The sequence below is a fragment of the Mycteria americana genome, chromosome 6 (assembly GCF_035582795.1).
Source record: "Mycteria americana isolate JAX WOST 10 ecotype Jacksonville Zoo and Gardens chromosome 6, USCA_MyAme_1.0, whole genome shotgun sequence".
In the NCBI taxonomy this organism is placed as follows: domain Eukaryota; kingdom Metazoa; phylum Chordata; class Aves; order Ciconiiformes; family Ciconiidae; genus Mycteria; species Mycteria americana.
In genome coordinates, this window is record NC_134370.1 from 31,661,724 (window position 1) to 31,684,459 (window position 22,736).

Consider the following 22,736-nt stretch of genomic DNA (forward strand, 5'->3'; position numbering starts at 1 on the left):
AGTACAGCAGATCTGGCTATTCTGATTAATAGTCACTACAGAAAGACTCAGCATTTTACTGCAAATGGAGGTTGTGTAACTTGTAGCGTAGATAGCTTAAGGCCATAGGTAACTTAAGAGACATTGTTTCACAAAAGCTTTCCTTAACATTTGAGGCCTTGAACACTTTTCCACAGCTGGTTATCAAATATCCTCATCAAAAGTACAGAATTTTGAGAATGAAAAAGTAATCTCCAGAAAATGTTTAAATCATTTCAAGTTCTTCTGAAGCAGCACAAACAATAGTGCAAAATTGCCACCATGCGACTAGGTCGCCAGAGAGTAGTGCCACGCTGTATGTAGATTACAAGCACAAGGATACCTGTGCCATACTCAGCCATTCAATTTTTCAACAAACGCTCAGCTTCACCTCACTCGGACAAAAATAACAGCTTGATGGATTTTATGAACTAAAAGTTTTTTATTTCTAAAGATTCCCTAAAACTGAAGTATATTAGTCATTCTGTTTCACCACATTTCACCATGTTATATTTGAAGTGTTAACCCAAGTTGCCTACAGGAAAGGGGAAAGAAGCAGCCAGAAGAAAACCTGAAGAGACATGTTAAAACACGGGATGAATAAACCTCTTCAAAGGCTACCTCTTGAGGTATAAACTTGCATTGAGGAAGAAATACTTATTCATTAGCACAATAAATAGAAATGATAGCAGCAGCATCAGAACAGAACGAAATGGCTTAGGTCTGAACTTTCACATCCGACTAGTCATTTAAGCCTTATAACCAACATAACACACATCATTTTTCTTTAATACTACTAACATCTCTTTTTGCTACAGATAAGGTGATAAAAACATATGAAGCAACAAAAAGACAATACATGCTTACATTCAGTGTAAACAATAAAACCAGACCTTGGTGTAATTTTTTTTTAAAGTGGTTTCTAAATTTCTTTTCAAGATTCCCCAAATCATTCCCATAAAACAAACCATTCCTTAGAATCTACCACTGAGGAAAACAACTGAATTTGTAGAAGGTTCTTATTTATCACTCTGTAGGAGTGCATACATATAACTTCAAACTATTATCTATTCAAAGTTGCCTCTTAGTTACTGGTTACTGAGATTTAACTCATCAACCGAAGACCATAGCAAATCTGCTTGGGTTTTTTTCCTTCCCTGCATTCCCTTCTATTCCTGAAGTAGGTACTTTATTGTCCATTAAAATTGTATTTTGACTGCATTAGCCCCAAATAAAAATAACTTAAGGAAAGCACGTGCTTTGTTACTGCTTTTGTCTACGCAGCTTTGTTACACAGCAGGAGGGGCACCCCACACGACCAGCAGCGCTCTAGGCCTGCAGCCACATGCCCATGTGGCTTCCTGTCATTACCCTTAGCTCTCCCTGCCGTGATAGCCTGGCACCTGGCACAACACCCCGCCGAACGTCAGTTCTCTTGCAGCAAGTATTTGTCCTCTCACATATGAAACACGCTTCCTTTAGCAGCTCACACCTCACTTGGATGGTTGCACTGTTACTGCAAGTTTATAAAGAATTAGGCACAAAGCCAGGATAACGATCCTGTACCCAGAGCCGTCTCCAGAGGGAAGCAACGCGCAGCGCCCCACACCATCGGCCTCGGGTACACGGCACACGCGGGCTCCGGGAAGCTAAGTTAGAGACGATTCCAGCCCAATACTGCAGGCCAGCTCCGGGGAGGCTACGTGCACCGGCACAAGCAGCCTCTCACCATTTAACGCTGCCTTCCCTTCAGCGTATCACGCGAAGGGAACCACAGCAGAGGTGCGATAAGCAGCAGAGACGGACACCGCAACTCGGCGGAGCCCCCGGCCCGGCCCGGCCGCCTCCTCCCGCCAAGTCCCACGCGCGGCTGCGGCTCCCGTGGGCCCAGCGGCGCCCGCGAGGGCGGGACGGGGCGGCGAGGGCCGCCGAGCAGCGCTCCGGCCGGCTTGGGCGAGTTCTGCACTGCCCAGGCTTTGCAGGCAGAGCCGTCCCGTCCCCCGCCATCGCCCAAGCCGCCGAAGGGACCCTCGGCGAGCCGCCTTCCACGCCCAGCCCCAGCGCTCGCCTGGCCGCTCCCCCTGCCCCGGGGAGGGCGCAGCCCCGGCCGGTACAAACCTTTGTTCCCCACGGCGGTGGCGAGGCTGCCGCCGCCGGAGCTGCTGCCCCCGGCCCCCTCCTGGCGGGGACCGAGCGGTGGCGGCGACCGCTCTCCCTGGGAGCCGCAGCCGGGGCTGGCGGTACTCGGCCGGGCTCTCTTCCGAGGGGGGTCCCGCCCGCAGCCCGCACTCATCCTCGGCGGGCCCGCCTCCGCCCGCCCGGCCCGCCTCAGCTGCGCGGGCCCGCCAGCAGCCGCCGGGGCCAGGCGGCAGCCGCCCCCTGGGGACGGCGCGACGATGCAGCGGCGGCTCTGCCGGCGGCTCTGCCCCTCCGCATCCTCCGGCCCGCAGCGCCGGGCTCGTCCCGCCGGCCTCCCCCTCGGCGGGAGGCGCGGAAGGAGCGGCGGGGCCGAGGCCGAGCCGCGTCCAGCAAGGGGGGCCGGGGGCTGCCGCGGCTCGCAGCAAAATGGCTCCCCGCCCGCCTCACCCCTCTCACCATGGCGACCGCGCTCCTCCCCCGCCGGCAGCGGGCGCGCAGGCCGGAAAGCAGCGCGGGCCGGAAAGCGCCGCGGCGTGCTTTACGGCGGCGCGCGGAAGTCGTTGCTGCGGCGGGCGCGGGGCCCGGCGGCGCCATGGAGGGCGGCGGCAACTCCAAGGGCACGGGCCTCGGCGGCCTCTTCGGCGCTGGCGGGGTGGGGTACTCCCACGCCGACCTGGCCGGGGTGCCACGTGAGTACCGGCGCGCAGGGGCGACCGGCGAGGCCTGCGGCAGCGCCCGCCCTCGGCCGGGGTGGTGGGGCTGGGAGGGGGGGCGGTATCCTCTTCCCGTCAGCGGGGCAGGGCCGGGCGGCCGAACCCTGCGGGCCGCTCTCGGAAGTCAACATGGCGCGGCCTAGGCAAAGGGCCGGTGCAGCCGAGAGCGGCCCCTGAGGGGCCGAGGGGCCGCGCCGCCAGCGGGCTAGGGCTCTGCCGGCCGCCTCGCCCGCGGGAAGGCGAGCCACGGCGCTTCCTGCGGCTGCGCCTGCCGGGGGCTTGGAGGGGAGAGGGAGACAGCTTCCGCTACCGCCAGTCCCTCGGCGATGGCAGCGTGTTGCGACGGGCGCCGGTTACAGAGACGTCGTGTCCATCCCATCCGTGCCGCTCCTGTAGCGCTTCTTGACAATAGGGGGTTGTCAGTCGGTGTCGTATTTTGACCAGCTGTGCAACTTAACGGCAGAATTTTCACTGCTTCCACGCACGAGGTCTGCCCCCTTTTAACTTACTGGATGTGAAATTTTTACTAGGGAAATTGGTGTTAAAGTATTCTGTTTTTTTCCTTTCAGTAACTGGAATGAGTCCTTTGTCCCCATATTTAAACTTGGACCCCAGGTATCTAGTACAGGTGAGAAGGTGGCTTGTTTTTATTGTGTTGGACTAGATTCCATTGTTTGTATGGTCATATGCGAAGACCTCAAAAATCCTGCAGTGCTGTGTAGTGTGTACTGAAGTCTTGAACTGATGAACAGTTGAAAGGAACGATTTTTTTCAGTGTTGTTCCTAATAAAAGCTTGCAGTGCCATGGCATCTAGGAGAAGAAAACCATTATTAATACAGAGGATAAGTAAGGCTGTTGTGTCACTATAAGCCTGCTGCTATTGAAAAGTGGAGGTCTCCTTCCCTACTCTGAGGCATGCAGCCCCAACGCACCCTTGCACAAGTTCTGGTATTTGTCACGCCCTCCACTGAGCCCCTTCAATCAGTAACAGCAGCCAGAAACTCTCCTTGTGTCTCTTCCTTATGTCGTTTCCCAGCTGAAGGGAGACCATCATGAAGTAGAGCTTTCCATTTTATTCTGCAGAATAATGTAGCTATCGTACTTACATAGCTTAATATTAGTTAGCTTAACATGATGGCCCGTAGGCCACCATAAGGAAAATAAAATAATTTAAAATCCTGTAACATTTTCCTTTCTCAGCAATATTAACTACAGCTGAAAAGATTTAAGTTAATCCAGTAAGGATGCATGTCTTAATGATTTTATTTAGTTAATAGTTTCTGTATATTTATGTATATATGGCTTATATTATCTGAGAACATTAAATTTTGCAGAAGTAGCACTGAAGGTCAACAGTTGTATCTGCTAATCTGTGTGCCTTTTGTTTCATAGTACACTGGGTCACTGCTGCTTTTGTAAGTGGAAAGCTCTGAAAGCAGTTCTGGGGACTGTTTTTTGTATTTCTCTTTCACTAGAAGCTGTTGTAGTCAAGATTACAATGTAACATTGCCATAATGGTAGAAAACGGGGGATATGCCTCTGTTTGAAGTGGATTCACTAGCATGATTACCTTGCCTGCTGTTGTTGAGTGGTCAAAAAAATGCTAAGTGATTATTTAGACCTCTTCCAAAAATACCCTCTAAAGTTGTCTTGTTTAGTTAGTACAGTATATCTGGGAACATGTTGGTGTTAAAAAATGGTGTAACAGAGTTTTTGGAACAAAGTGTGTGTATACTAATATTTTTTAAAAAAAAAAAAAGCTTGCTTTAAAAGAAAACAAGGTATTAGCATTAATGTCATGAGTAACTTATAAAACAGTTCTGAAAATACCTGTTGACGTAACACTAGAGGCTACAGTTTGTGTTGTAACACTTCACTGCTCTTTACGTTTGGCACTAGCAAGTACATTGAAATAAAAGGGAATTCCATTTCAAATGTGAGAGAAAATTTTTTTACTTGAACAAGTTGCCCAGACAAGCTGTGTGGTGTCCATCCTTGGAGATGCACAAAACCTGGGTACGGCCCTGAGCAACCAGCACTAGCTGACCCTGCTTTGAGCAAGGGGGTTGCACTAAACAGTCTCCACAGGTCCCTTGCAACCTTAACCATTCTGTGATTCTAAAAATTCCAGGAAAAAGATGTAGCTAATATTTTAAAATATAAGAACTTGAATTATTAGCCTTTAAAATTGGTTTGTCTGTGAAGGTGGGTGTGAAGGGATGAGGGTCTCCTGTATTTAAAGGCCATCCATTTGCTTTCAGAATGCAGAGATAAAGTCAGCCTTATTGTTGAGAATCTTACATTTTGATCCTGGTCTTCCCATAATAACGAATGCTACAGTGGTGCTCATGACTTTAAAACCCACTTTCTTTGTTAGCCCATTAATGCAGGCACAAACCAATGTGTTTTCTGCAATGCTTTTGTTACATTAGGCGGGTATCCATTATAAAATAGCATGCCAGCCTCTGTCACAAATCTAGAGGATGGGCTTCCTAGGTTGTTGTCTCTATAGAAACATAGAGGTTACATACAGACAGTGATTGCTTCATCTTGACTTCTTGGACAGTAGTGAAAACTGTAAAGAAACTGCTAACTAATGTACGCACTGAATTTCTCCAAATACCTAGTAACAGGGAGGATAGAAACCATATTATACGTTTGGTTTATTGATAAAGTATTCACAGCTTTAGAAGCTATATATTTTTTCTATATGGCAAACGTGTTGCCATCCACGTTTAGTGCCAAGTATAGACTAAGAAAACCCCTTAGAATGCAATTACTTGAACCTGCAGTTGTTGCAGTCATGTATCAGTTAAATGGGGATGAATAATATTATGACTGGAAAGCAGAGAAGCATAAAAAGAGATCTTACTGCTTTAGCACCTTATCAACACGCGTGCATCTTGTCAGTGTCTCATATTGAAAAAGTGCTTTGGCCCACCTTATCTCTACACATATGCTAGTTATCAGCCCATTTCTCTAGCTTTTTAGACCAATCTGATTTACGAGAACACAAGCCTGTCCCTGTGGGAGAAAGATGCACAGGTAAAAAACTACCAGCCTCACATATTTCATGCCTGATCATCACCAGTTTTGAATGTATTCCTTGCTTTTTTCATGTCTTCAAAATAGGTCACTTATTGCAGTGCAAGGAAATACTTCTTTTGGCACAAAGGCAGTTTTTCTTTAGTGTCAGAGTAGTGGGAAACCTTAATACATTACTGCATCAGTGTAGGTTGCTCAGTGAGGAAACAGTGCTGCATAATCAGACAACAGGAAGGTTTTCAGAGGGCAGTGAGTCTTGTATTGCCTGCTGCAAGATATAATACATAATTAAGCAAATAATCATTTTAAAAGAAACTAACAAACCAACAACCCACATAATATGAGTTCCTTGGCTGCCTGATGTAATTTATAAAAAGTTAGGACAGCTAGGGAAAAAGAAAAGCTCTCAGTCACTTTATCTTTTTAAAGTCTTTTTTCATTGTTATTAAAATATACACATAGTATATTCCATCTCTGTGTTAGCGTAGACAACAGTTTTCCAGAAACACTGGTTGTATCTGTTTTTTCTTTAGTTCATTGTATGGATTAAAGAAAAAAATTTAATATGCCCTACATTTTGAAGCAGGTACACTTGGAAAATACGAAGGTGTTTCTTTGATTTGTTTTGTTTTCCCCCAGGATACAGATGAGTTTATCTTGCCCACAGGAGCCAACAAAACTCGAGGCAGATTTGAGCTGGCCTTTTTTACCATTGGAGGATGTTGTATGACAGGTACGTGGTTGTGTTTTTCACTTTTCCCAACTGTCCACGTAACACCTCTCTACTACAGTAATTGACGAGATTGTAAATGTTTTGTTCTGCAATCTAGTCTTACATAAACAGCTATTTGACTTCAGTCTATACACTGAAGTCTGTTCTCAGTATTTGCTTCTAGTATTGTTCTTTTTGTTCCTTTTTCTCCTTCTTAAAAAGTAATAACTGATATTATGCTAACTAGGGGCAGCATTTGGTGCGCTGAATGGTTTGCGACTTGGCTTGAAGGAGACACAGAATATGGCGTGGTCAAAACCTAGAAATGTACAGTAAGTGTTTAGTCTCAAAAAAAAGTACATCTTAGTGACAGAGTTGTTTCTTCCATCTTGTACAAAGTTAGATCTGAATATACTGCAAAAATAAATCTAGTTTTGTGTTTTTAGTGGGGGCAAATGAGAGTCAGTGTTTGTCTTCATCAAGTTATGAAATGTTTTTAGTTATAATTAGTTCAGTTCAGTTCAAGTTTTAGTTCAGTTCAAGTTTTTTGCTTTTCATTTAGTGACAACTGGTATGTCCTCTGACTTACCTTAAATATTTGAGAATAAATTACTACTTTGATATTTATTAGAAATCTACTTCAAAGTCAAAACAGTGTTTTTATATGTTGGAGTATTCCCAGAAGAAGCACAAATTGGTTTGAGCTATTTTTTGCTGTGGCTTATTTGAGAGCGAGTTCTCTCTTCTTTCCCAAACTTTCCAAAACCAGGAAGAGATTAAAATGTAGAAGCTGGGCCTGCTTGGATTTGCATTAGGGATGACATTGGTGCGTGCTGCTGAGCAAGTATCGCATGATGGAAGTTGTTCTGGATTACAGCGTCCATGAACACCCATGGCATTCCCATGTTTTCACCTTACCTGATTGTTTCAAAGAATGCAGTAAAGATAGGAACACTTTTTTTCCTGCAGCATGCTCCTCCTAGAATTATAGCTAGTTTAGACATAACTATACGAAAACTTAAGTGCCTGTGAAGGATACATAGGAAAGTAGAGGAGTGAAATAACTGGGGGAAACCATTTTCACTCTCACAGAATACTTTGGGAAAAGGAAATTTTAGAGGAATTTAGTATTTCCCAGTGCAGTTTATACTGGCTCTGCTCCTTTTAAAATATTGTTTCTATATTCTTCATCCCCTTCTTTTACCATCTGTGGAATTAAAGATAGAACCAAAGTATTCCCCACTATAATTCTGACTCTTCCATGATGTTCTAGATGAACAGAATTGTATTTTACGTATACGGAAGGAGCCTAGTCAGACGAAACCATGTGGTTAAGCGCCAGCTTTGGTGGCTGGAGCCCAGCAGGGGGCAGTCAGTGCACGTGCTGCTCTTAGTCCTTGCCCTCCGAGGGAAAAGGCCTGTTGAAGGTCATCACCTTGAAACAGTGTAATAAGTTCCATGTTTTCCTAATCGGATGTAGGGAAGAGACTTGTCTAGCTAGATTTCCTTCAAATTTATCCTTAATGTACACAGATTTATTTTTTTTTTTTAATGAATTTGAATTTTGCTGTTAATCCCCTGTCATCAAATATCTCACGGTATGTCATGGGTATTAAAATTATGAATTTTCTTACCAATTCAGAATTAATGTAATGTTAACAAAATGAGGGTGGGGGTTGTACTTAGGGGGAGATTGTCAACACCCTAGCTTCTTGGATTTTTTTCTCTTGTTTCAAAATGAAGTTTTCCATTATTGTTTAGTTCATTACCTAACCATATTCAGTAGTGGTCCGTGTCTCCTAATGAAGATTATAAAAAAAGGAAAAGTAGTGGAAAATGAACTCAAATCAGAAGGAACATAAAGTGTGACACTTTCATTGCTTTAAATGATAAACTAAGTTCCAGTGGTAGTCAGCTGTCCAGAGCAGTACTGTGCCTGTGATGGTGTTACACTGCTGGGAGATAAAGATCAGCCATTTCTTCTGGCTGCTGTTGTCACCGTTCTGGAGACAGCTGATGCCAAAAAGAAGTGGCATTTTGCTTCCCTGAGAGTGCGCTAAAGATTTGCTTCCCCTCTTTAGTGCTAGTCTGGAAGCATACATACAGAAGTACTCAGAGTACTTTACCTTTTGTTGGGTGCCAAGTTTGACAAATGGAAATGCAAAAGATTGCCTCTTTTTTTCCTGACGTGCTTTGGTTCAGACTTGCTTTTAATACCCACCCCATTTGTTCAAGCAGCACCATGCTCCCTGACACATGGTGCCTGTATTGCACCTTCTAGAAGAGCACTTTAGCTTTGTTGGAGCTCTTTTACCCAGTTAAGTCAGCATAAGTGTATCAGTCATTCTCAGTAGCTACGTGTGGTCACCGTGTCAGGAACATTTATCAGCTAAGGTTGGAAAGTCATTTGAAGGGAAGAGATTGGATTCTTGGTAAGGTGGAAGTTTGACTTGAAAAGAGAGAAAGATTTTCTTAAAACTTGACAGGATTAAATATTTGCCTTCAGTATTGCATGCATTACTCTTTGTAGTATGTGTGGTAGAGGAGATTATATATTACCAAGCTGTGTGCTTTTTCTTAACTGTTTTGTTTTGAAGGGCTTTTGGTTCATTATTCCATTTTTATTAATCAAATGTATAGTGTAAACACATTATGCCTCAATCATATCATAAACACTGCCTCAATGTAAACACAGAGAACTGAAGGTTTTAATACCTTTTTAACTCCTTTATAGAATTCTAAATATGGTGACAAGGCAAGGAGCATTATGGGCTAACACTCTGGGATCTCTGGGTAAGTAAACTCATTATTTTGTAAGAAAAACAGTTTAAAGGTGTAACTGTTTGATGGGAAAGTGTATTCTCTAAATTTTCATTATGAAATCCATCAGGAAGAACTGCAGGTTTTTTTCTTTGGAACATGAGAGCATTTCAGTAGACAATGAAAAGGAAATTAAAGGCTAAAATAGGATTTGAAGCATAAGTAGCCAAAAGCCTGTATTTAAACCCCAAAATTTTTAGTATATTACAAACAAGAACTCTATCTATGTAATGACAGGAATAACTGAAAATTGTAGGTAATGCTTACTTGTTAATAAGTTCCAGTTAATTCACAATCTATAATTGAATACTTTTGAAATAACTTTAATAAGCTAAGAAGAGACTCAGTGGTTATGTGAGCAACTGCCTGATGTCTGTTTCCAGTTAAAGAGCCAACAAAATGTTTATGTGTAGAATAAATGTGATAGTGACTACCAACATTTATCCTTTTCTGATGGTAGCTTAGCTAGAAAAATCACACATGATACTGCCTACTTTAAATGTAAATGTTGCTTATAACTAATACAGGTTAGAAAAAAGATAGAAGAAAATGATCAAAAGCCTGATGTGTGAGAGAGAAAATTCTGTGAACTGAGGTTGGAGGGGGGACACACACATGATGGGAAATAAAAATCACATCAGTTACCTCAGAAAAACAACTTCAGATGATTTCATAAAAGTCAGTGGAATAACTAATGCCCTAGATAATACAAGCTCTTTGGCTTCTCCCCCCCCCGTCTTAAGAGCAAAGGGTGCTCAGTTACTTTGAAAGGGGAAATCCAAAACCGATGAAATTATTTTGAAGAAGATTAATGATGGAACTCATTGCCCCACAAAGTGGTAATAGAAGATAAATTAGCAATATTTAAAATGGAGATTACATCATGTTATAACCCAGTCTACATATATATGAATTTTGAAAAATGCATCAAAGCATAGACTAAGTTGCATTTATTACATTTTGTTTCAGTCTTATTTCTAAAGAGTAGATTAGCTTGCCATTTAACTCGGACATCAGCTTTTGAGGCATAATATAGAGGCTATGGTTAGAGATAGGATTCTAAACTACAGTGAGAATGGCACTTTCCATGAGACGCATATTGCCTACTGAGTTTTATGGTGGGGTGTTTTTTGGTTTTGTTTTGTTTTGTTTTTTTCTTATTTTCTATGGCAAATCTAATCAAAACGTGTCTGAAAACCGAGATGCAGGCACACCGCAGTTCAAGGTTCCAGGTTAAGTGACACATTAACAGGTTTTTTCAGCTGTGTTTGAAGAAAGGTTGCTCAAGAAAATGTTTGTGCATTCCAGTAACAAATTGTTATTTTTCTTATAAAATATGGCCTCCCAAGTCACAGGATTAAGCAGAACTTGATATTTTGGGATTTGGTATAGCTCTGCTTTATCCTAGCTACCAGAGAAGCTCCTTTCAAGGAGCTGAAGTATTTTTGCATCTTATTTCACTTGTGCAGCATTTCTGTACCTCAAAGATTCCTTTTGTCACTACTGACAATTTTTGTCATTCTGTTCCTGAACAGAGGTAGCAACATCTGTGTTAAACTATTTTTAAAAACGTTGTTGAATTCAGCTCTTCCTTCTCCTCATTGTTAATAGTACATGCTACTAAGACAAGGTAAAATGCCGTTGCCTATGCTGAATGGAGAAAGATGCTACTGTTCAACTCATTGACATTAATATGGTTGCTTATGAGGGATTTACATGCTTTTTAGCAGAAGTAAATATTTCAAATCTTTGGAGGACAAGGGATGAATTCAAGTGTCATGGTGTCTTTATCACTTTAAAATGATGACATACTCTACTGTTCTTTGTCAGCATGAAATATGATTATGTCATGAGGGGTGAGGATGGGGGTGCCTTCTCCCTTCATCAAAATGCATAGATTATATATGCATCCATACTAAAAGCCCATGCATCTCTCTTTCTAATCCTTTTCCAGGACAGTCCCCAAAGTTCTCCCCCAAGCAAAAGGCCCTTCGGGAACAAAGTTTTCATATTCAGGAAGAGGTGAAGCAGCTGTAAATGTCAAATCCCAAGCAATCTAATAGTCATTGATAAGGGAAACATAGCTCATTGTACTCCAGCCCTTGATAACATGATCTCAATGCTGCATTTAACGTGCATTTCATCTCAGTCACACGTGGGCAATAATTTTCTCTGCTACCTAGAAAGTGTTGTTGAGTTTAGTTTCATGCCATCCACAGAAGACAGTATAAAGCCTGCCAGTACAAAGGTAAACCCTCAAAGTCTTTTAAACAAATTTGAACTAGCAAAATGGGCTTAAACTTAAGTCAGTGCTTTATATCACATATTTATCATGTCTTGAGGCAGTACTAGATGTCATGAAGAATGCTACTTTATAACCAAACTATAGCTAGAGAAAGAAGAATTATCCATAAAATAGAAATAGGTCTGGAAAAAACCACCAAAGACAGGATTTGGCAGAGGATTCCCCCCCCTTTATTAAACAGAAAATCTGTGCTTCAGAAGCATAGTCTAAGTAGCTACACTGAGCCTGGATTCCAAGCCTTGTGTCTCAGAGAATGGGAGTTCTAACTTGAATTTTTTAATACGTTTTTCTTTCCCAGCTCTGCTTTACAGTGCGTTTGGAGTCATCATTGAAAAAACACGAGGTGCAGAAGATGACCTGAACACCATAGCTGCTGGAACCTTGACAGGAATGCTGTACAAAAGCACTGGTAGAGTAGCAAAATGTTTCTAGTTTTCCTCTTCTTGTGCTTTATCCTAGTTCATAGGATTCTCATTACTTTTACTAAATACTGTCCTGATCTGCAAATCGGCAGTGTAAAAATGGTACACTAGGAACACAGAACTAGAATGTAGGTTTTTTGCAGCTCCAGGTACTAACACATGAATCACTTCAATAATTTTCATCTTGATGCAGTCAAGCTGTGTTCTGAGTAATCCTCCCCCTGCCTGCCCCCTTTCACTTTGGAAGGTAGTTCCCATTTGCCTGCATCCACTCATGGACTTGAGAAACTATTGGGTTTATTTCTGCTATACCTGAAAAACATGGCTAAGAATGAGCTGGGTATGTATTTTATACAATCTAACTATAAATCTGAGTAAACATTTGAGTATTTATTCAGTGTATAACAGACATAATTTGGCTCTTGTGATTATTGTTAGTCCTGTGCAAGTTGGAAAAAATCCATTTTAATTCAGCTGGAATTTTTTTTTTTAAATGCAAGTTTTCCTTAAGTAGTCTTAGCTGTGTGAAAAACAATGCGTGGGTTAGGGGATATTGAACTAATAGGTCTCAGTTAGCTGCTAGATGCAATGCAGTTAAGTGTCTTTTTTCAGCCAATTGAAATGATTTTCTTAATGCCAAAAAGGAAAAAGCTTAAATTGATGCTGTCTATTTCTGAGGTTAAGCAACAATAACTAGAAATATTAAAATGAAATTAGCTTCTCTAAGCATAAATGAAACAGTGGTATTCATCCAGTACAATCCTAAATAGAGTGCAAGGCAAAATTACTTTCCAATTAAGGGTTAATAAAAAATTCACTCTCAAGAAAGTGAAAATCAGGAATTCACATTTAACATGGATCCTTTTTTTTTTTCCTTAAGACAAAAGATCTTGGTAAACCAGTTTTACAAATTCATGTCATTAAAGTATGCAGAAAGAAACTAATATACTTATAAAGTTATTGCTTAGTTGTTTGTGAAACTGTTGTGGTAGGACTCTAGTCTTTGCATAGTGGTCAAAACCAACAGACAATGTTATTTGAGAACAGCATAGATTTAAGGTTAGTTTGCTGATGCATACTGAATTGTTTGCAGAAGAAAGGGTCTGAGCTTCATCAGCAAAACGCCTGTTAACACATATTCCAAGCTCAACAATTGGAGGGATCATCTTTTTTAGAGGACTACTGGGTACCACAGATTGACATTGACAGATTGACACAGGAAAAAAAAATAAGCTTTAAGTACTTCGGTAAAGGTTTGGCTATATGATTCACCTGTATTTTACTGAGGATATAATTCTAGAATTAACCTATGTACTTTTGCATATCTAACTGAGCCTCAGCATCTTAGAAGTGTTCCTGAAGGCCAGCGTTATATATGGGGCAAAACAGTTTGAGAAGTCTTATTTTCCTGTTGGCCTACACTAATTGAAACCAGAAATAATTGGCTTGAGCAGCCTTCATAAATACTAGCTTGTGCACTTAACCTTGCAAGAGCACATAGCTCTCTTGTAATCAACTATTTATTTGGGATTTCATTAGTAATATGCCAGATTGCCAACAACAGCTGTATAGGGTAGCAGTACAGAAGTCTAACATTTTCTGTAGGAAGTTATCATTAAGGAGAACTGCCATCTTACACTCCAGCAGAAGCTCCCCCTTACCTTTCCAAAGTATACAGCTGGCATTATGTGTAATCTCTCTTTTTGGCACAGTGCAACCATGGATAACTACTCCAGTCACATGCACAGTCATCTGACACTACAAAAAATTTTCTTCCCAGAGCACCGTGGGACTTCTGTTTTGTAATATAAGATCTACTGAGCTGACAGTAACACTGACAAGGGTGAATGTAGTGAATAAATCTGTATTCATTACAGTATGGTATTTCAAGTATGTGTTATGCATAAGACTGTAGTGCACAGAAACTCAAAAGAAATAACATTTTTTACCATATACAGGAAATTTGAGTGGCACAGTAGACCTTAGATGTCAAGGATTAGTTCTGGAAGTGAAAAAGATTATATTCACATCTGTTTGAAGAATTTAATTACAATCTTATTTTCCTTTTTTTCTTTCATGCTCTATCCCTCTTGCTGCTTCTCCCATGCTTCCTCTCCTGTCACCTTATGCCAGAATGCCCTTCCTAATTCTGTATGGTAAAGCTTCCCTCTAAGTTATGCCTTTACCCAGCATCAATATATATTTACCTAAAAAAAATCTTGAATATTTAAACCATATGCAAATGATCAGTTCACATCTGTGACGATATATCAAGATTGTAATCGTCTCCTGTGTTACATGGAATGCCATGTTGTGTTGGCATTAAAAAAGGAAAATTTGAAAGCTGTCAGGGACATTTCTGTTATAAATCCCCATATTTTAATGTCGGCTGGAAACTCCCACAAACATGCCATTTCAAATCAAGGCTGTTCGGTAATTCACAAAGGGTGGATACGGAGTTGGAGGCAGTGCTGTTCAAACACTCCGATTTCCCACTTCCATCATTTCTGTTTTGTAAAGAGATCAGGAATGTGTTTAAGAAGAAACTATAAAGTATGGTGGGTTTTTTATTATGACTTTCTGGTTCATGTTTAAACATAGCACTGATGGAGGAGTCACATCAGCAACCCTGCTGCGCTGAAAAATACTCTTGGTTACACTACAAAGCCTCATCTGAATTTCTGAAACAAATGATTAAGCCTTTGCTGAGGGGGATGAGTAGACAGGAAAAAAAATAGTGGGAAGACTTTTTGAAGGTGAGATTTGTTGCCCCAAACTGGTCCCAGTTTTCACAATTTGTCCTTGTAGAGGTGTTAATCATTACCAAAATGCCAGCAGTCAAACAAAAACGGCTTTCCAAAATACCAATGTTCTAAAGCAGTTTTGTTGCAAGGCTACTTAACAGACAGCTTGTGTGAGAGAAGATTAAAAAGTCTGCAAGTGAGGACTGCGGAAATTCAGCCCTCCTCTATTCACTGGAAGTGGCGTTAGTCACTGAAAGTTCCCCATTGCAAGTGACTAAAGCAGTTAAGTCCCCAGGACCTCTAATGGTCCTCCTTGGAGCGAATCAGATAATGTTAACTTGACATTATAAACCAACTGTTAGCTGGAATCCGTCTCAGCGTAGTGTATGGCTTAGGTTAACAGATGTTGAATTGAGTTTGAAAGTAAAATTAATTTGAGGAACTTTGAAACAGCACACTAGTTGATCCCTTTGACCAAAGTGTCTCTAGTTTTCACGTTTGTTTGAAATGAAATTTAATACTAAGATTACTTACTAGATTTTAGCCCAAGTGTACCAATGTGAATACACTATTAACTTGTTACACTGGTCTTGCAACTTCATGGAAGCTGCATTTTGAGCTCACAACTTAAACTGAATGTTCTGGGTAGAAGTTGAGTGACGAATGAAAGAAAACCCTTTGTGATCCTTTGCCAGGGGCATATGTAGTAGAAATGTTGTTGCAACTTAGTGAATCCTGTTTGAGTTTTGTTAAAAAGGAGTCTGCTATCCTAAGTCCATGAGGATGGCTTTTCCATTTAATAAGATACTATTCTCTATTCTTCAGCTTCAAGCAAAGGCAGAAATTAAGATCTGTTATGCCAAGTTTTTTTCTGATAAATGTTACTAAGCACAAACACTAATATCTTAAAACAAACAAATATTTAGCCCTGTTGCATGCATCTTCAACCTCTTTTCTAAATTAAGGCTCTTTGTTTTGTTTTCTCATAATTGTGTTAGTCTCTGAAAGTAGCAAAAATCAAAAAGATGATTGTCACTGTGCACTAAGTCACTATTATTCCCTCCCACCATGAAAATGCACGTGGTTCCAGTTATCGTGTCACAAAGGTACAGCTGGCTGAGGATCTTACACTCCTCCTCAAGCATGCAGGATTAATCACTCAGGAAAAAGATACTGAGCTAGGTGGGACTTTGGTCTGACCCAGTGTGACAGCCATTAATTTCTCATTGAAATTCCTGACAGAGACTTCAGTAAGCAAAAAAGTTAAATAACTACGTCTTATCTGAGGCTTACACGGGTTGTAGATGTTCTTTTTCCTAGATAACTTTTTTTTCCCCTCTTGAGGTTAGGGAAAACAGGAACAAAAATAAAGTAATGCTTTGGACAAGCTAAATTATTTTGTTTACTGTACTTCTGTGCAGTAGGAACCTGATACTAGATAGAGCGTCTCATGCCTTTTGCACAATAGATGTTACCTAATTTGTATAAAATAGTGTGCATCTGAAGAGAAGGGAATTGCATTCTAGCAATAGCTGAAGGGAGTAGGTGTCATTTTAAGACCTCAGAACACAACCCTGAAAAGTCAATACATTATGAATTAATTAAGAAGGGCTAAATGTTCTATTGCTAGCAGTAAAGTCTGGCCAGAGCCAGTGACATTCAGTTCAAAACAATCAGTTTTGTGACATTCAGTGGATAGGAGTTCACGGCAGTTGTGTTAGCTAACTATTTATTGAGCTATAAAAGTCTCTTCCCTGTGGGCTCAATCTGTGGTTTACTTTGGGCCAGACAGGTTTTTTTTTTCTTGTTTCTGTTTGGTGGGGAGGGGGAAAGAGGAGCTTTTTGCAGACTGCTGCAGGTGTGGCCCGGGGATATCTTAATTTTCTGCATTATTTGGAGAAAAGCAAGTAAGGGATTTGCTTCTGAACTTTGAAGTTCAGAGCTGTCAGCCATTTTAGAAATTAAGAACCTCTGTTAAAACCTGCTTTTAACATAACAGGTCTATAGGACTATTAATCAAATGGTATTTAGTGAAAGGATTTTGTTTCGGGTCTGAAATAAGAAAGAGATAAGAGCAAACTAAAGCAGGCGCTACAGGTAATAGCTTGTTGGGGCTTTCTTTGCTACTTGAGGGCTAATGTCTAAGAATACGCATGGCCACTGAAAGCAGTGCTGCCTTCTGCCCAGCTCTGCTAAGCAGAAGCAGTGAACTGAGTTCTCAGTGCTTGCAGGGATTTGCAGGGTTCTTGTTGCCATTTACAGTAGCTTAAGTAGTCTCCTGTCAGTCAGGTGCTGCTGCTTTCACTCAGTGAGAAAACAGGGAATTTTAATAATGTTTGCCAAGTAATTTCAACAGCTTTACTACTTCTAAACTTGTAAATTAAATTGTAAATCCTTACTGTTTTTCTAATTTAGCCGTCACACCACAGTTACTACAGGAATTTTCCCTGTTTCAAGCTTTGTTATTTCTGTATTTTAACCACAATACTGTCTTAGCTTAGTATGAAAGTGGAACATGCTTTTCTGTAATCTATCTTGCTTCCAAAAAGAAGTTTATCAGTTTCCTCAGTAATTTCTGTACCCACAGACTTTGCCCCCGCTTACAAGATTTCATAAAATGACCCCTGTGGAGCATCAGGAGGAAACTGTTTGAATTTTCTATTGACATAGGACCACCCACAGATGTTCAAACAAATGTCTGCCTGATGGTTCAGAGGGTCTGGTTAGCTACCACTGTGCTTGAATTAGAGCAAAACTGAGGTTGACTTGTACATTTGAAGAGTCAGGCCCTTTAAACCATTTAAAAATATTTTTGTTCCTGGAAGCCCTAAAGGAAGAGAAACTGTTTGCATTCTGAATATCTGGGAGAGAGAGATTGGAAGACAGAAAACTAATTACAACTTACTATTACACTTCTTTTGTTTGGCATAAATATGTGGGTCTGGGTTTTCAGTTAAGGTATTTCTAATGTTTGCTCTTGGATGGTTCTTGCTTTAAACATCCCAGGAAGTATGCCAGGATAGTGAAGTAACACATTCTGAAATAGAGACAGTAAGGTCCTAAATGGAAGATTTTGCCCTTATGTTATGCAATATAGATAATGGTTTTACCTACTATACAAGTCAAATTCAATGTTAGGAGCGGATCATGCTATGGAGAAATGCAAAGCTGCGCTATTAGAATGCTGTGTGTCATTGCATATTGTACTCTGAAACCTATTTTAAATGCATAGAAGAGGAACAATACTCTATGCTGAAAGGGTGCAGCAGCTAAAGCCAAATAGAGAACTAAATTCTCATTTAGAGAGCATCAGATGTATCTTTGGAAACCCATAGCAGCTTCTCAGCTATTGTGCAAGTTGCCCAATCTCAAAATACCTGCTTTCAGAAATGTCTGTCAGCTGGAACTTTAAGTTATCTTACTCAGACATGCAAGATTAGAGGCTTACGACCATGTTTGTAGCAGGGTTTGTCAAAGCAGACTTGGTATCAGAGGCTTGCAGAGAGTGATTGCAGAGGAGGGGTGGGAACATGTTCTATCATGCAAACACAGCTGAGATGGGAGTGGAGAATTTTATTTTTTTTTAACAAGGTAATCTTCTCAGAGAGCTTAACATTTCCTGCCCAGCAACGGGGCTGCATTCTACAGTGCATTACTGTTTGATGTCTGCCACGGACCTGGAGGTATTTACTCAAATGTAAATCTAACCAGTTAGCGAAAGGAAGGTTTTTTCTCTCCCTTTCTTTGTAATTTCTGCAGATAGTTCAGAAACCAGATGCAACTGCTACAAAATAAATTACTGGTAAAATTTTGTAGCGGAGGTGTAGGGAACCTGGTAAGAAACATTTCTTGTATGTTTTCTTCTTGGATTTTTTCTAATTCATTAATGCACCTATACCAACTGCACAAGTTTAGTTCATGTTCATGAAACAGACTTCCACTGAGACATCTTCTTCCGCAAAGTCCCTAAGTTGTCTGCAAGACCTACAGACTGCTTTAGGCCCAGTGGTTGACCCTTTGGAAGTGGATTCAGAGCTGCCATCCTCGCCTGGCTGACCTCAGCACATGAAAATACTAATAACATTTTTTTGTGTTAGGTCTTAGTGTTAGTATGTCTTAGCAGCACTGTGTCCAAGTCTGCATGGATGCTAGAAAGCAGCTCAGCTATCCAAATTAAAGAAGATACCTTTCTTGTACAATCCTAACTTCCCAGAATCTGGAGCCAGGCTTGATCAGCCTTCCACCTACCTTTCTTCCATAGGAAGAATAGGATTTTAAGGGGAAAGGAGAGGAATTGAACCTGGGGGCTGAGGGAAGAATCTACAGGAATAGTCATAGCTCTGTACTGCGTTGGGTTCTATGAGGATGTTCCACGTTTTGTGCATTTCCCCATACACCAGAACAGTTAGGAGCCCTCTCCGGGGGTTTCTTCTGTGAGCAATTGCTTCCTAATATAAACAGCAGAAAATCAAGCTCTGTAATGTTGTATTCGTTTTTCCCAAAAGTAACGAGGAGTTAGTGTTTTTACAGATTATCTCAAATATTTGTTTTTCATAAAGTGTCCTTTAAATTTCACCTGTGGCTTTTTGCCAGAAGCTGCTTGCACATGGTTAGTTCTGTGTACCCAGCTGCAACCCCTTCATGTGAAAAGCTTTTTGTGCAACAAATTCAGGATGAATTATCAAAAGCAGAAGTCTACATTTGTGTTCCTAAATCCTGATTTAGGCATGTAGGTGCATAAACAGTATGGCTTTCCTTAGAGCTGTTGAGTTCTCAACAGTTAGGGCAGTGAACTCAGTTAGGCTTATATCCCAGAAAATTCTGGAATCGTCACAGCTAGTCTGGCAATGAAATTTCTAGAAACTATGGCTAGATATGACCTCTAGTACCAAGTCCAACTTCTGCAGCTTCTTGGTTTCATTACATGCCTAGGCAATGTGAGTAGGTTTAACAACTCCAGTGAAATCCATTTAATCTTGCAGCACAGGTAATGCAGTCTCAGTCTAGCTGATGCCAACAGCTTCTTGCCCCACTACAAGCCTAAATGCAATTCTGTGAGACAACTTTATGACCCATAATGGGAAAAAAAAACCCGTCACTGATAACTGAGATGCGTTTCTTTTCAAGTTTGAGAAACCTGAATTCCACTGTCAGTTTTACCAATAAAGCAGGCAGGTTTTATCTAGCTGTAAGCAGAAACTGGCCTTGTTCTATATCCTGAACACATTATCTAACTTGCTTCGGCTGGGATTGATAAACATTGCAGAATCAAATTCAGTGAAGTTTTCTTAGTATTGAGGGTCATACACTCAGGTGTTCCTGTGCATTTGTAGTGCATTCTGGGAGCTTTGCCAAGGCACTTCCTATTACTGAGGAATAGAAACATTCTGCTATTTAGTAAACCAACGGAAGTCTCTACTTCTTTCTGCCCCTGTACACCACAACCCTCATGTGGGTGGAATGGAGCTGTGATGCCGTCTGACTCCTAGCTCCAACCAGGTGTGCTGGCTGCTGGTATTAGCAAAACTTGCCCTGTATTTTTACTTTCACAACTTGGAGAAGCTTCAAGTCTTGATTGAACAGTAAAAATAGTTTTAAAAAAGATTATTTTTTTTAATCATCTGTGTGACTCAATTTTTGCCATTGCAAGATTATAATTTTGCAGATTAATAATAGTAAGAATAAAGGAAGTTGTTCAATGTATGCCCTAGTAAATTCTTGTCAGTTGATCCCTTTCATCTACTTTTTGATTCTTTTCAAAAGGCTTTAAAATTCCAAAGACACAAAAGCTGTGCTAAGTTCTGTGGGATGGCCCTCATGAATCTCTGGCACCCAAGGTCACGTCCGCATCAGCTGCTGTTGTGTTTAGTTATTTCCCTCCTGCCCTTTCTCCTCCCCCCCAAACCTAGTCACTCAAACTGCTGAACACTATTATTATTTCTCATCTGAAATCCTAAATGGAGGTGTTCTTAAAGCAGGAAGAGATAATCTCTGTCTGTAAACACCTGTGTTGAGGACAGATGGAATAGATAAAGTAGGACTTGGGAAAAGCCAGCTTGACTTTGAGTGTTCTGTAGTGGTTCACTCAGACAGTAGTGCTAACATAGTTTGAGAGGAGGTCATACCAGCAGAATTAGTGTCAGGATCAGGAATGACCTTCAGCCTGGCAGCAGGTTTGAGGGGAGGGTAGAATTAGCACTGGTACACTTTCTGGAAAGTTATTCAAAAAAGAAAAACTGTGTTTCATTAAGATGCCTCTGGATTTGAACAGCTTCTTGGAAGTTGCTGTAGCTCACCATTTCCTCAGATGTAACTTTAATGGGTTTTAATCTGTTTCTCTTTTTTCAGGTGGAGTGCGTGGGATAGCACGAGGTGGTATTGTAGGTCTGACGCTTACTGGCCTTTACGCTCTCTATAACAACTGGGAGCACATGAAGGGCTCCATAGCCCGGCAGTCCCTCTGAGCAGGGCAGCCAGCGCTGGACGGAGGACACGCTTGCATAGTCACCGATCAAATCAGTTGCAAGATCTGTCTGGTGCCCCTTCCTATTTTATTTACAATTAGTGTGAAACCGAAGGAAGCTATGCTGGGAGAAACCTCTTGACACCGTGTAGCTGGACTGGCCCTTTCCTTCCCACCAGCCAGTTGCTGGAGAGGCAGCAATATTTGTTGGACCTGCAAGTGAGCAGAGTGGCCACCAAGATAGAGTCTCCCTGACACGCTCACGAGCTAGCCCTGGGCCAGAGCTACGAGGCATGCGCAAGTCCCATAGCTGCACCTGCTGCACTACCAGGTTTGTTCGGTTGCGTGTACCACAACGATAGCGCTGCATAATAAAGTCCGTGTCCATAGAGCTATTCACTGCAGTCTTTCAGCGTGCATCACCCAGCCAGCGCCCGGGCAGCTGGAGCCAGCGGGAGCCTTAAGTAGCAATTGGCACAGGGCAAGGCTTGTTATTCTGGCCGCGCAGGGTAAGCTGTAAAAAGGGACATCATAATTAATAAAAAAATATTACGCAATACCGTTTCTATGCTTTGCTGTTCCTACTACTGATAAGACAAAAATGTGCTGCATCCAGTGACTCTTATGTACAGTTTTGTTTTGAAGGATCAATGTGATAAAATCCTGGGGGAGTTAGTGGGTGAGGGGAAGTGAACTAACTGATTGTCTCCTGATGCGAGGTGATGGTGAGGCATACCAGGGCTTGACTCCACTCCCTTATTTGCTCTAATAAATAAGGAACTGGTTGTTTCTGGGTGACGTTCTTGCTGTTGCAGAACAGCTGCCAGTGGATTATCAAAACACTTGGGTGCTCCAGGATCTCAGAACTCATTTAGCCAACAGTTAGAAACCAAACAGTATAAATACTCCTCTCATTTCCTATTACAGGATTTTTAATTAGTGATGAACTTTTTCCCCCAAGTGATGTTTATAAGTTATTGGCAGAACGAAGGGATGTGATGAACCTACACCTTCTCCAGTGTTAAACCATGTGCCAAGCATTGTTTGCAGATAAATTAAACAGTAAGTTGTGAATTAGTTCAGTAATTAGAGTTCTTGTATAACAGCTCATTCCTTCAGTTTTTAAATAGAGTCTGTAAACAATTAAACTGGTCTGAGACAGTGTGAAGGCAGCACAAGGGAAAAAACCAAGAACCTTACTTCTCGGTAGACAACTTAATGCAAAACAAGAGTTTACTTGAATTTTCCTACTGAAACAGCTCTTGATAACTATGTTGCACTCAAGAAAATCGAAACAACAAAAAAAGCAGTAGAGGGAAGGTGGTAGCTCTTGCCTTCTTCCAAGAAATTCAGC

At 41.4% G+C, this 22,736-nt stretch overlaps 2 protein-coding genes and 1 non-coding gene across 9 annotated transcripts in view; 2 read left to right on the forward strand and 1 right to left on the reverse strand.

Moving 5' to 3' along the window:
- PARG (poly(ADP-ribose) glycohydrolase) overlaps positions 1-2,687 on the reverse strand; it is a 72,020-nt gene extending 69,333 nt beyond the window's left edge. For 2 of the 6 annotated variants that reach the window (XR_012776173.1, XM_075505217.1), the window contains exon 1: positions 2,137-2,427. Coding sequence is in view for 2 of the 6 variants with exons in the window: in XM_075505217.1 (XP_075361332.1) it covers positions 2,137-2,311 (175 nt within the window). In the remaining 4 variants the exon portion in view is untranslated. The other 4 variants (XM_075505220.1, XM_075505218.1, XM_075505221.1 and 1 more) reach the window with 4 other exon arrangements.
- TIMM23B (translocase of inner mitochondrial membrane 23 homolog B) lies at positions 2,666-21,939 on the forward strand. Of its 2 annotated transcripts, none has more exons than XM_075505222.1 (7): positions 2,666-2,846; positions 3,440-3,498; positions 6,556-6,649; positions 6,876-6,960; positions 9,363-9,421; positions 12,052-12,162; positions 21,268-21,939. In XM_075505222.1, the coding sequence occupies exons 1-7, from the start codon at positions 2,750-2,752 to the stop codon at positions 21,381-21,383; spliced, it is 621 nt and encodes a 206-aa protein (XP_075361337.1). In that variant the 5' UTR covers positions 2,666-2,749; the 3' UTR covers positions 21,384-21,939. The 2 variants fall into 2 exon arrangements, with proteins under 2 accessions (XP_075361337.1, XP_075361338.1); XM_075505223.1 differs by lacking the exon at positions 2,666-2,846 and adding an exon at positions 2,975-3,358.
- On the forward strand, positions 8,529-8,731 carry LOC142411987 (small nucleolar RNA SNORA74). Its single transcript, XR_012776345.1, has one exon. It is a non-coding gene; the product is annotated as a small nucleolar RNA SNORA74 (small nucleolar RNA).
- Positions 21,940-22,736: the final 797 nt, after the last annotated feature.